Here is a 14,461-nt window from a genome sequence, read left to right on the forward strand (position 1 = left end):
CTCAGGCCTTACTGAGTAAGCCCAATAACTGGGAGCTGTCCACTCTTATTTCCCAGCATTTCAGACTTGAGCACCCAGTCTGGAGTCTCCAGGTTCCAACCATCAGTGGGAAAAACAGGTACCAGGTAAGATGCAAGATCAAGTCTTTGTTGTGATTCCTGAGAACAGAGAATCCAGCAGAGCAGATGTGTGGGATGACTTTCACACCCTGTGCACTCCTTCTCCAGGCAGCACAATTTGTGGCAGATTTTATAGACATCTTCCCCACCGTGAAATATCAAATTGCTAGGTGAGAGACTGTCATATGGTGAACTGTAATCAATAAATCATGGGCCACTGCTCGTTAACTCTGTCAGCCAGGTTGTATTTTGGGCACACTGTACATGAAGGTTCCATTTATAACAGGTTTATAAAGGGTTAATAAGTTATTAATATATGTTATTAGAATGTCACATACAGAAGTAGCATATGTCATAATGGTTACAAGCTTATCTGTAGAAGATGTTATTGATTAACTCTTTATAAAGTTTGTTGTATGTGGGACCCATATTTCTATGGTTCAGTGACAGGATTGTTCCAGACATGTGTGGCTTTTGTTTTGCTTTTCCACCTCCTTGACTGATGTAAGAGCTGTTACTCTTGGTTGAAAGCAGTTGTGAGAAAATCAGACTCCCTGTTCTCACCAACTAATGCTATGCATGTAACAGAGAGCAGGATTTGGAATGGGAGGAGTCGGCCAGTTTTGCTTAGGACTGAATGGACAGGACCGACTTCACATAGTCCATGAGAGTTTCTTAATGAATGGGCCTAAAGCAGGTACCGCACATTGGCAAAGGATTTCTGAACTGGCAGGAAATAAGGAAGTCTGCTTGCATCAGTAGTCACTGAGCAAGGGACTGGTATTATCAAGGGACTTGGGAGATCAGAATTTGCTCTCAGATGCCTGTTTATTCCAGATGAAGTTCTTACAATGCAGACAGCTCTGGAATGGACACAGTGTTTCTAAACAATTTTAAGGCGAAGCTTTTCAGCCCAGCTGGACAATGATAGAAATGTAATCACTGAACAATATAGGACAAAGCCTGCCAAGAGGTTTCAGAAAAAGCTTCATCTGATTAATGTGGTTAAACAGGTGGCCAGGCCTAGTCCTGTTTTTCTCATTGTGTCTCCTTGGAAGTGAAATTCAGCTCAGCTCTCTTGATGTCAGATATTCCCACCCTAGCTGTGAGGCAGTCGCTATGGATTTCTGAAAGCCAGAGATCAACAGAATTCAATTCCAGTAGCTAAAGATCAAATCAGAGGGATGGTAATTAATTATTTCAGGAGAACTTGCACCAGGGGGTCGTTGAGTGGAAAGTGAGTGATGAATACTGGGATGTTTGTTTTACAGTCCCACTCCCTCAAAGGTTTTTATTCAGCTGCTGCCTTTACACTATGAAGGGCTTTCCTTTCTTCTGAAAATATCTTCTCCCTTGGAGATAGTCTGCAACCTGTGGTTTAGATCCAGCAATCTCTTACCCAGAAAGCTTGCTTGGTGTGTCTGAGGTAGGAGCAGGGGAGCCTTGCTTTTTCTAAAGTGTTTTCCATGAGCCTCTCTCAGCTAGGTATGTGGATTCTGGGTTGATCAGGGTCATCCTCCATCTTGGTAATGGCTTCTTCTGCTGTGCCAGGCTTGTGCCACTTTAGCTGAAGGAATTTTTCCATCAGGTCAGCTCCCAAGTTAAAGACCAGAGCGAGCCAGGCCAAGCCAAAAACAATCCAAATTGCTGCCAGGCTCCTGTACATCGAGATGTAGTGCTTGTTAGGATCTGTGCCTGAAAAAAATGTGAAACTTCATGTTAGACTGGACCCCTGGGACTGGCAAACAACAGGTCAACCAGATACAAAACACACATAATCTCATGCAAAGATCTACTGTGAGGTCATGTGAGCTACACAGATCCCACATACGAAATCTACTGTATGTGGGCATATGTACTAGAATGATTCACTTGTTTTCTTGCTCACGCCTGGCCTACACTAGAAAATTAAGTCGGCATAACTATGTGGTTCAGGACTGTGAAAAAGCCACACGTCGAGCAGTGTAGTTAAGCTGACCTAAGTCCCCGTGTATCCATCAGAGGAATTCTTCCGTCCGCCTACTACTGCCTCTCGGGGAAGTGGATTACCTACGCTGATGGGAGAACCCCTCCTGTCGACTTAGGTAGTGTCCACACTGATGTGCTACAGCAACACAGCTGTAGCATTTTATGTGAAGACATATCCCCAATGTCTGAGGTTCGGCTTGGAGTAGATGGGATCAAAATTGTAAGGCCCATCTGCACACAGAACCGCAGGCTGGGAACGTGCTGCTTTATTTAACTGCATCACAACACAGTGAGGGGAAAACTCCCACTGACTAAACAAGAAGTAAGAGTGGCACGGAGCATAGCTCCATCCTAAACTACTCTGGGTAACCCATTTAACCCTATCATGACCACTTGACTATACCTGCTATACAGCTGGTAAATAGGACAAGAAAGTGATGTGACTGATTCACTCAATTTGTGGCATCTCCATGCAATCAAGCTGTTACTTTCATCAAACTTCAACTAACATGTAGTGTTTAACCTTAACCAGGGCTATGTAAAATTATTCATTTTAGCCCATGTTGATGGGAAATCAACCATGTTATAACCATATTAGAAAAGCAGTTTTATTCTACATCTGGTTCTCTAACATGTTAGAATATTATTTTAGCCACACCCATGGTTTATTACACCCATGGTTTTTTCTGTAGTATGCACTATGCCTGAGTTCTGAACAGAGAGGACCAAATATTATTTGCTGAATACATTACCAAGCAAATAGTGTCATGTGCGTGTGTAGGGGGTGGGAGGGTGTCACTGATACCCATATGGCAGTTCTAGTGAATGAATGGTCAGTGCATCAGCTAAGCAGTGTAGTCAGTACTCCAGTCAAAAACTTTGCTTAGACTTTAAGGACCAAATGCATCACTGATCTCCACAGTGTCACAGCCAGGCCTTATGGCAAAGAGGCTCTCACAATGCACACACAAAACTTCTGGGAAGTTTGGGGAGGATAAACCCCAGAGAAAGTGACAGAACCTGTTGTTCTTTCTACACATGTGGACATTCTATACCTCATACGTTAAGTGTAGTGCTTAAGTGAGCTGGTGCAGAGAAAGGCCTCCTCTCTGGCAGTGACTCTAAGGCACAGCCAGTTCCCCTGCGGATTCTATGCTGCCATCTGGTACATTTTCTTGTAAGGGCCTCTGCTGGCTACTAGTATTCACCCTGTAATTGTAATCGCTGGCAGCTCAGTATTAGACATGAGTCCTAAAAATGGTTGATAGAGTTTCTTGTGTACTCCATACGTGGGTGACACTAATTGGGATTGGATGGCTCGGAGGATTAGTAATGGGATATAGAGTCTTTCACCTCTACGTCTGTGGCTCACTCTAAACCAGATTGAGAACAGTTACTATCTAATCGGTGTTCAGTGGCCTGTGTGAAATGAATTTGGTGGGTCTTAGTCTAATTCTCAGTGGACAAGGATCCATACCCCTCACCACACCTGGCAATACTTAACCGCCTTGATGGCAATCTTAGTAGAGACATAGGGCCAGATTCTGATCTCACTTATGCCAGACTTGCACTGGTGTAACTTGTTAACTTCTGCAGAGTTACTCCCAATTTACAGTGGTCTAAGAACACAGGCCTATAAAATTCATCCAACCCCACCCTGTTCATTACCTACTACATAGTCCCCAAATCCAATGGTGCTGAGGGTGATGAAGGTGAAGTAGAAGCCTTCTCCATAGCTCCAGCCTTCTACATAACTGAAGATCATAGGTGGGAATACTAGAAATAGCAAGGTCCCAGCGGTCAGAAAAAGGGCCAATGCCAGCGTCTGCACTACCTGTAGGAGAGAAGGAAAATGGCAGCTCAGCGGCATTGAGTGTCTGTCATGGGGTGGTTGGTGGATTTTTTTTATTGTTGCTGGATTGTAGAAGATACAGTACCCCACAGAATCCAATTATTGTGGGTACCAGTGGACAAGATGGAAGGGAGAAATGCTCATCCCCTTCTATGAACTGCAATCTGACCTGGTTATATTCTCTCCCTAGAGATACTAAAGCACTTCTAGTAATGGATTCATCAGCAGTATTGCTAGTGCCAAGCATTCAAAAATCATGATTCAGGCCTCAAAAAATTGTGGAAGTTTTAAAAAAGAATACATTAGGGGTTCTTTTTATTTGCCTTCTAGTTTCTGAGCCTTTTGGGGGAGCTCAGATCACATTTTCAAACATCTGTCTGCAACCAAGAGGACTAGGAACTAATTTTTTTAAAATGAAAGCTGAGATTTTCACATGACTCTAGGAGCTGGACCTTTAACAAAAGCACCAAATATGTATGGCTCATGATAAAATGGTGAGAGTTGGCAACCATTGACATCAATGGCCTTAGAACCAATACATGACTAATTCTGTGCATGCATTTGTCTTGAATGAACTCACAGTCATGACTACTGAATTTGCAAGTCTGAAAGCGTGGGCCTTATTGTCTCTGCCTCAGTTTCCCCCTAATGTAAAATAGTTCATTACCTATCTCCCAGGGGTATTGTGAGGATTAATAAGATAATGTCTGCAGACAGGTTTGAACAGAAAAAGTGCTAAATATTACTATTGTTCATTCATTCGGGGGTCTGGGATGTAAGAACTTTATCACACAAACCAATAGGGTGGGGGAAGGTGACTAGCCAGGAATGTCTAGAAAAAATAATCAATTAATTTCTTAACACTAGTTTAGAGCTAACCTACTTTCCTGGTCTGTGACTTTCTAAAGTGAATGAGCAGTTAAAGCAGGTCCTAGAGATGAGCGGTCCAGAGAGACAGACAGGCATAGAGACTCCACTTTGAGAAAACAGGATGTGCGAGAGGCTCTGAATGGGCCATAGATTCACCAAAGGGGCATTCATAGATCGGGTATCTGAGAGTCTTCTCTAATCTCTCTTTTCTTTGATTTCAGGGGCCAGCCACACAGTCTTTATACAGAAACATGGAGAACAAATTTTCTCCATTTACCTTGTTTTCCAAAATATGGATTGACTCAGACTGGGTAACCTACTGACAGGCCTTACCCACAGAGAGTGAATATCTATCTTAATTTAAACAGAGAGTAACAGAGGGAGAAGAATTAAGTGCCGAGTCGCTGGTCCAATTAGTGAAGGGATGTCAGATTAGAATGGACCAATAAAAAATGAAATTGTCTTGGCATACAGTAGAGCCTTAGAGTTACCAGCGCCTGAATTATGAACTGACCGGTCAACCACACACCTCATTTGGAACCGGAAGTACGCAGTCAGGCACCAGCGGCATTTAACTATGTTAAATGTAAACTACTAAAAACATAAAGGGAAAGCAGCATTCTTCTTCTGCATAGCAAAATTTCAAAGATGGATTGAGTGAATGTTCAGTTGTAAACTTTTAAAAGAAAACCACAACCTTTTCTTGAAAGTTATGAACATTTCAGAGTTACAAACAACCTCCATTCCCGAGGTGTGCGTAATGTTCAGGTTCTACTGTAGTTTAAAACTACTAGGGGCTGGGCACCAAAGGCCTGATTCAGTGCAGCACTTAAGTACATACTTGTAGTCCATCAAAGTCAATGGGACTTGGGCCCATGCTCAAAATTAAGGCCATGCTACCATGTTTTGGGAAATCGAGGCTTAAGACAGGCAAATATCGTTTCCTTCAGACAAGAGCAAATTACTTCAAAGTCATCATCTATAAATGTGACATGTTAACTTCCTGATATAGAAAGGACACATGATTATTATGTCCCAGGAGATACACACAAATAGGCAGCAGCAAAGCCGAAGGTGCCACTTGTCTCAGAAAACCAATTAGCTTTAAAACAGAGGAAGACCAATAATAAATTAACACTGTACCCGTGCACGGCCTGGCTTGTGCACCCATCTCTCCAGAGTGATCAGGTGTGCATTGAGTCCTTTCCCCAGCTGATTGAGAAAGGCCAGGTTAAGCGGCACCCCAAACAAGGCATAAAACACACAGAACACCTGCCCAGCCACCGTACTGGGGGCCAAGTTACCGTAACCTGCAGTGAAGGAGAGAAAAAAGGGACAATTACATTAAAAGGCTTTACAGTCAGTCTATGGCCATGGGAGAACCTCCAAAGGCTTGGAAGCTCAGTTTAGTTCAGTTCCATTAAGGCCCAGCTTATCCACACCTTTCCAGACAGAATTCTGGCTGGAGAAAATGGCACAGCTGCTGATTGAGCCTCAAATCTTTGTCCCTATCAAAAGAACACTGGACATGAAAAATTATTATTTAAAAATGTCTTATCCTTCCACATTAGGGGTCTGATTTTCAACCCAGGTCTCCAATTTTGTGATGAATGCAACTAACTTGGTTTGCACAAGCAGATGCAGTACCTGTCTTGCACACACAGCGCAGTCACCCAATCTGCATATGCAAATGAAGGCTTTGCAGGTGCAAAATGGGCATGTGCCCACTTTTGAAGGTGCAATAAGCTGGGTGTGCAAAATGAACATGCAGAATTGGAGGCTGGCTGAAAATGTGGCACTTTAAATATGCCCCACACTGATACAGACTCTCCTGACAGGTCTAGCCTATCCAGCTGTCACTAGTGATTCAGTCTTTTACAGGACAGTTGGAGGAAGCATCTTTTGACAGAGGAAGAGGTTAATAGGAAGAGAGGCTACCTCACCTATAGTTGTGACAACGGTTCCTGCAAAAAAGAAAGAATTGCTGAAGTCCCAGTTGCTGGGGTTGGTAGAATTTCCTTCTGGGTTGACCCCTTTCTCCCATGCTTCCAGGATGACCTGAAGCAGAAGAAGAGCAGAAGAAGCACAGGTGAGCAGCATGTATAGGCTCATGACAAAGAGATTGTCAGGTAAAAGGATGGACAGGTGAGTGTTGATGGATGTCTCGAGCAAGCTTAGATGTATAATAAGCAATGGAGTTTCTAGACAGATTAGAGTTTGACCAGAAGGACCTGATAAAGGTCTCTCAGTGGCTCAGCAAAGGCCTGAGGAGTAGAGCTGGCCAGGGGCCTGTGCCCTCCTTATAGGAGAACAGGAGCACTCAAGTATGAATGTTTCAATAATTTGCTGGAGGATGAAGGGAAGGGAATGGAGGGGGAACTGAAAGTGCTTGAATTAGGGAAACAAAGTGATGATATACCATAAAAACAAAGGTTGCTCCTCCTCCATCCCTCCCACTCTCCATCTCATCCCAGACTTATGTGTGACTCATGCATGTTTGTGGGTGGAGCGGGAGGAGTGGCTGGCTCACCTCAATGTCCTGAGGACGAGTTCTGTTTTTAGTAGGGTGACCAGAAGCAAATGTGAAAAATCGGGACGGGGGTGGGTGATAATAGGAGCCTATATAAGAAAAAGACCCAAAAATCGGGACTGTCCCTATAAAATCGGAACATCTGGTCACCCTAGTTTTTAGCTATAGCGTCTCAGTATCTCCACCAATCATCTCCAGGCCTTTCCTTTCTGTCTGACAGCTTGGGGTTAACTAATGAGACATCCTGTGCTGCTCTAGACTGCTCTCACCTGCTGGGTGTTGCAGTGGGCCAAAGTCAACATGGGCAAAGGGAGTGCAGCTCCCCAAATTCAGTTGTAATGTGAAATATTTTACTTGTCTGTCAAAATCATAGAATCCTTGGGCTGGAAGGGGCCTCAAGAATTTGTCTAGTCCATCCCCGTGCACTGCTCAGAACTAACTATACCTCGACCATTCCTGGCAGGTGTTTGTCTAGCCTGGTGTTAAAAAGCTCTAACGATGGGGATTCTACAACCTCCCTTGGAAGCCTATTCCAGTGCTTAATTACTCTTATGTTAGAAAGGTTTTCTTAATATCTAACCTAACTCTTCCTTACTGCAGATTAAACCCATTACTTCTTGGCCTACCTTCAGTGGACATGAAGAACAACTGATCACAGTCCTCTTTATAACAGCCCTTAACATATTTGAAGACTGTTATCAGGTCCCCCCTTGGTCTTCTTTTCTCAAGATTAAACTTCCCCTTTTTTTTAACATTTCCTCATAGGCCAGGTTTTCTTTTATAATTTTTGTTGCTCTCTTCTGGACTCTCTCCAATTTGTCCACATTGTTCCTAAAGTGCGGTGCCCAGAATTGGATGCAGTACTCCAGCTGAGGCCTCACTAGTGCGGAGTAGTGTAGGACAGCAACCTCCTGTGTCTCACCTACAACACATACACTGCAGAATTATATTAGCCTTTATTGCAGCTGCATCACATTGTTGGCTCATATTCAATTTGTGATCCACTATAACCCCTAGATCCTTATATCCAACTAAATGCCTCTGGGTGAATAGAATGTCACTTGGCTGCTGTAATATTCCCTCCACAGGGCAGTGGCATCTGTTGGAGTTGTGAGGATCTGTTCTATTTTCCTCTCACCACTTTTGAGCTCCAAGGTCCTGGCCCTCACCCTTCCACCAGGTGATTGAATGAACCTCATTTGTGCACCCACCACCCAGCTCCTTAATCAGCAGAAAGGGTTGCTTCTAGCGTGACACAAGATCCACAGGGGCTGAGTGTGCTGCCCCAATAGCCATCTCAGCCTCAACAACCCAACAACCATGAGGTCAGCACTAAAAGTTGGGGGATGATCATTCCAAACCCAAACCCTTGACTGCTGCTGGGGGCGTTATCTCTACAATGCCTCATTCCAGGGCAATGTGGATGCACTGCTTCTGAAATGTTAGCTGAGCTGATGCACACTGAGTAATACAACTTTTGGTGGTTGGGATTTAATACCTTACATTGTTCTTTCAGTAACAATTCTTACAGCATCCAGGAATCTGCAAAGACAGTTAAGACTGTTCTGCATCTGGCCACATTCGATTCTCTTATAGTAGTGTGTGTGTATGGGGGTGGGGGGGATGTGAGAAAACCTGGATTTGTGCAGGAAATGGCCCAACTTGATTATCATGCACATTGTGTAAAGAGTTGTCACTTTGGATGGGCTATCACCAGCAGGAGAGTGAATTTGTGTGGGGGGGTGGAGGGTGAGAAAACCTGGATTTGTGCTGGAAATAGCCCAACCTGATGATCACTTTAGATAAGCTATTACCAGCAGGACAGTGGGGTGGGAGGAGGTATTGTTTCATATTCTCTGTGTATATATAAAGTCTGCTGCAGTTTCCACGGTATGCATCCGATGAAGTGAGCTGTAGCTCACGAAAGCTCATGCTCAAATAAATTGGTTAGTCTCTAAGGTGCCACAAGTACTCCTTTTCTTTTTGTGAATACAGACTAACATGGCTGTTACTCTGAAACCTGTCTTATAGTAGTGTTATTCACACTTTTCTCCCTTCTGTTACCAAATAGCTTTGTTCTGGCCATTAAAAACCTCTTCCAGGAGTTTGACAAATCAAAATATCCAAAATTACTGCTGTGTTTTTAAGTGGGAACGAGGAGAGAAGAATGACATTTCAGACTTTTGACATTTTGACCTTCTGGGGTCCCTTCCAACCCTGATATTCTATGATTCTATGATTCTATGACTGCACTGAGGTACCAGTCACAGTCCTTTGCCACTCAGAATGCCTAAAAGAATCTCAGCTCTAACCCACGGCCCACAAGGAGCAACTCTCTGTTCTCCGCAGTTCAAAGCACAAATGCTCAGAAGTATAATCTCCACTAAGATGCAGATGCCAAGTGCAGAAGGAAAATGCCATGCATTTTTAAAACACCTTTTAAATACTCCAGCCATAAACACCCTCTCTAAGCCATCACATCCATATCCTGACACTGTGGGTCATATCTTCTGGTGTGGTCTGGCTGCTTTGTGACTCCTGCTTGTAGGGTCTGGCTGTGGCGGCGACATATCCAGACCCAGCCGGATCATTCCAGTGTAAGAAGGATCCTCTGGGACAAAACGTTAACAGAATGGCTTCTACCTCCTTCCACCCCTGATGCTGGGGTAGTGGGGTGTGGCTGGGGAAAAGGTGCTGGTATGCTCCAATGCTGCACCAATCTGTCGCTGCCTTTTTGGTTTTCTTGGGACCATTAGCACCCAATGTAAATTAGAGCAGCCCTCCGTAAGGGGACCAGCCCTGTATAGAGCTATCACGGGAGCTGAACAGAGCAAAGGTGAACTTTATACCACTTTTTATTCCTTCCTCCCCACATGCACTGCATTCTCCTTAGCCATAGCCGAGGGTTTGGCCCTGTGTGTCAGGATTGATGTTATCTGACTAATGGCTGGAAGCGTGGGCCTGGGCAGAAAAGTGACTGTAAAAATGGCTCCTCTTTATGCAGCTGTTCTGCTTCCTGTCTGTATCTAGGGTCAGCTCCACTTCATTTTCTGACACAAAATACGTTTTTACCAGAGATGGGCCCAGGTCACAAAGTTCTATGTGAATTTCCCGATGTTCTAGGCTCTTCAGATCAGGCCAATCTCAGGGTTTCTCCTTCTAGCCCTGCAGAACCAACACCGCTAATGGAGATGGAACAACAGGAATCTGCTTCTTGCAGAATCAACTCAATTGTTAATGGAGGTCAAGTCCAAACATTGTTACTGGAGATAATGTCTGAGCCAGAAGCAACGCTAACTTTTGACTCTCAGATCCCAGGGGGTGGAGTTGCAGGGCTGGGAGTCAGAAAGTCCAGCTTTTCAATTTAACTGAGCAAAGCCAACCCCGTGACCCTGGCACACATTAAGCATGGAGCTGCAACAATGCCTTTTACACAGTCACTTTTCAGAGTAGCGCAACACTTTAGATTGGGTAGACAGGTGCCTCATGATTGAACAGGTAGACAATAAAGACGACCGACAGGTGATGATGGCTTCTTAGCAGTACTCTCAGAGCTAGGGATTCAATTTTGGAATAATGTTATTCCTTCTTATTAATAATAGCTGGAAATGTGTCTAAAAGGCGTTGTGAGGGATGACACACAGTTCTCTGCTTGTCCTTCAGAGCTCTCCCTGTGATCTAGTGAGCTGTTTCTGAGTGAGTCCTTTCGAGTCTGATACATGATATCTGATACTTTGGTGCCCTCTGCTGGTTCTTTCCAGAACAGCTAGCAGTTGAAACATTCTTTGTGTTCAATACAACCAGAGGCTCAGCAAAATTCTTCTCTCAATGACACCAGTGCAACCCCTTTAGTTTGAATATAGTTCTATTGGTGTAAGACAGGAGAATTTGGCCCCCAGGGAGCATCCTAGGTTATTAGGGACTGAACTAAGTAACACATTATCCCAGTATACCAATTGGGATTTGAGCTGGAGTCATCATTTCTCTGTATCTGGGCATCAGGGCTCTCTTCTGTGTCATGTTCTGTGCCGTGCGAAGCACTCAACAAGTAATACATCATAGTATTAGTAATTACTCAGTGGTCTTAATGGAACAAGGTTCAGGCAGATTCATTCACTTCGTGCTACCTTTGTGATCTGTACTTCACTCTTCTATCAAGTCCATCTACTATGCCTGCCAGGCTCTTTGTTGATCCAGGAATTGATCGGTGGAAACCCATCAGACCAAGAGTACAGTGCAAACAGGCATCCTGTTTGGAGTAGTTTAATGGCCTTACTGAAATGGTTAGCAGAAGGAAAGGCTCCCAGTCTGCGGATGGAGAAATTGCAAGCCCGAAGAAGAGATCTCATTGATTCAAGGATTTCTTATTGCCCTGTCATTGCATACTACAACCAAGGAGCACAGCTTTCAGTAACCTTAGAGGGTATTGCAGCTGGTCTTGAAACTGTTTTAAGTTTAAAACCATTTATTTAGAGTGCACATTGGACCAGATGCAAGTATATGTTGCGTTGGTTCCTCTAAATGACAAAGTAAATGAGTTAAAAGATCTCACTGTACATGCTTTCACTTCTGTAGACCTGGTGTCAAATACTACCTGAGATAACAAATGAAATGGAGTTACACATCTTAACCTGGTACCTTGTGGACATTTACCCACTCACCAAAAACATAGAACAATATGGCACAGCTCATGGCATTTGAAAGGGCTAGAGCTGGAACAGGCAGAGACATGCAGGGACGATACAGGTCTGGGCTGAGGTGCATCAGCAAAAATGCCTTTCTTCCTTAAGGTTTGCAATAGTGTTTATCAGTGCAGTACCAAAGGGCTGAGCTGGGCACAGGGCTGGGAGAGGGGAATTATGGTGAGGCAGCTCTGAGTTGCATCAGAAGAAATGTGTGTTTGGGGAGCCTCACCGTGGAAAAAGCAAGACATGCTGTAGGTCAGGATTGAAATGGCAGAACTGTGTGGAGGGAGCATCTGCCTTTTTTTAGACAGCTAGTTCTTTAATTGCACAGATGTTAAATTGACCTACGCATTTTTAGTAAAAATGGATAAACCCTCCAAGACCAAACTGAGCCTTGAGGTCAGAGCTGGGCAGCCTGCTCCTCTTACCTGCACAAACTGCTCCAGGGCTTGCTTGTCCAAGCACGTGTAGTTCTGCAGGAACTTGAGTTTCTCCAGCTGGAATTGGTCCCGACACTGGGCCTCTGCCTGCTTCTCCAGCAGCTGGAACACCATGGCCCCCAGGAGGAGGTAAAAGAGATACCCCAGCACCAGCACCAGAGTCCAGTTGATCCGCCGGCCGCGCACCACGAGGTGGGACATGCTGCTGCTGTGAGGTGGCAGGCAGCTCTCCCTTCTGAGCACTCACTGGGTTAATGTGCCGCGAGGGACACTACCCCCAGCACCGAGGAATCACACGGTCTGTTTAAACAGCTAAAGGGCATCAGGCCTGTATGAAATGAAACGAGTGCAAACAGCATTCATCCCCCTTCATCTTGTCTTCAGCCAGGAGTGTACTAACTGGCGAGCCCTTGCTAGGTAACACGAATGTTAATCAGAACGCTTTACCCTTATAAAGTATCTTTTCCTCCAAGAATCTCAACAGGCATTACAACTCTTGATGGCTGAAGCCCCACAAAACCCCTGTGAGGTGGGCAGCATTCTCCTCATTTTCTAGAGCAGGGAACTGAGGCCAGAGGTGGTAAGTGACTTACCCAAAGTCACACAGTGAGTTGATGGCAGAGCCAGGAAGAGACTCTCACAGTCTTGACTTCCAGCACCTTGCTCTAACCACTAGACTTCAGTACAAGGCAGTGCTATAATCTCTCTAGTTAGAGGAGACTCCCCAGAACAGAGAAGAGCATGGAGCTGAAGGCATTGAAAAGTCAGTATCTGTAGGCTGGACCATACAAACATTGGTGGCATCACTGAACACAACAGGAGGAAGCTCACAAACATGCTGAGTAAAGCTTGGTCACAAAGCAGAGTGTCGAGCAAGTTCAGTCCTCTCACTGCCTGGCTTGCTGGTTCCAAACTCTTTATCGGTGGACTCCACGCCTGGAAAAGCCCTTAGTCTGTAGCTTCAGGGAATGATTCACTCATCTTTGCTGCTGCCGCTCTCCAGGTTGCCCTTTTAATCCAAATGCACAAGGGGAAGGAGGGCTAAAGGTTAATCGTTAGCTAAAACGGTCCCACAGACTTACTCATGGGAGTCTTAGTGATTTTCATGCACTGGAAGGGAGCTGGAGTTTTGTATTTTACAGGAGAGCCAATGGCATCTTGGCCAAAATGTGGCTGAAAGAAAACACAGCCAAGGCAAGAAAGCCACGTCTGGTGCTGTGGTTTTGTTATCAAACCTCCTTTCTGTTCAAATGCTCTGGATAATGGTTTCCTTCCTTTGCTTAGTGGTTAGGGTTTTTTCACCAGCCTTGAAATGGTGCTTGGGGAAGTAAACTAAAGGCTGTGACGGGTCACATCCCCTTCTGGGAGAATCTTCACATGCTTCATTTGAACGGCTGTTTGTAAGAGCCAAATCCTGTTGTCCCGTGTCAGAATGAGGGTTGGCTGACTGGCAGCAGACTGGGTGTAGCTCAGCCTCGGAGGCTCCTGAAAAGCTGCCTTACGAATATAGCACCTCTTGGACGTGGCTCAGAGCATAGGTGGCTGCTCTGTTGCTGGGTGGCTGAGAGGGGAGGAGGGGGCCTGGTAGAGAGACGCCACATTAGAGGACCCTCCAGAGGGTTAGAGTCTCAGTTTTCTGGTGAGTCCTCAGCTGAGGAGAGGGAGAGAGGAGCCAGAAACTGAAGTGAGATTGATATTGCCAAAAAACAACAAAACCTCCCAATGCAATGGTAAAGCAAATGGTCTAGAGACACTGAACCGCTAGCTTGCTCCACCACTGGAAGCAGAACTTCTGGTGGCTACAGTGAGGGCCCGGGCTTAGTCCTAGGGAGGGATAGCTCATGGGGGGAGGGATAGCTCAGTGGTTTGAGCATTGACCTGCTAAACCCAGGGTTGTGAGTTCAATCCTTGAGGGGGCCATTTAGGGATCTGGGGCAAAAATTGGGGATTGGTTCTGCTTTGAGCAGGGGGTTGGACTAGATGACCTCCTGAGGTTC

General features: G+C 45.0%; 1 protein-coding gene across 1 annotated transcript; it reads right to left on the reverse strand.

Annotated features, from left to right (window-relative positions):
• Positions 1 to 1,596: 1,596 nt before the first annotated feature.
• KCNK16 (potassium two pore domain channel subfamily K member 16) lies at positions 1,597 to 12,665 on the reverse strand. Its single transcript, XM_073336692.1, has 5 exons — positions 12,453 to 12,665; positions 6,753 to 6,867; positions 5,953 to 6,119; positions 3,756 to 3,921; positions 1,597 to 1,814 (listed from the first exon to the last, which is right to left on the reverse strand). Exons 1-5 carry the CDS (start codon positions 12,663 to 12,665, stop codon positions 1,597 to 1,599), a joined length of 879 nt encoding a protein of 292 aa, XP_073192793.1.
• Positions 12,666 to 14,461: the final 1,796 nt, after the last annotated feature.

Source organism: Lepidochelys kempii, chromosome 3, assembly GCF_965140285.1.
Source record: "Lepidochelys kempii isolate rLepKem1 chromosome 3, rLepKem1.hap1, whole genome shotgun sequence".
In the NCBI taxonomy this organism is placed as follows: Eukaryota; Metazoa; Chordata; order Testudines; family Cheloniidae; genus Lepidochelys; species Lepidochelys kempii.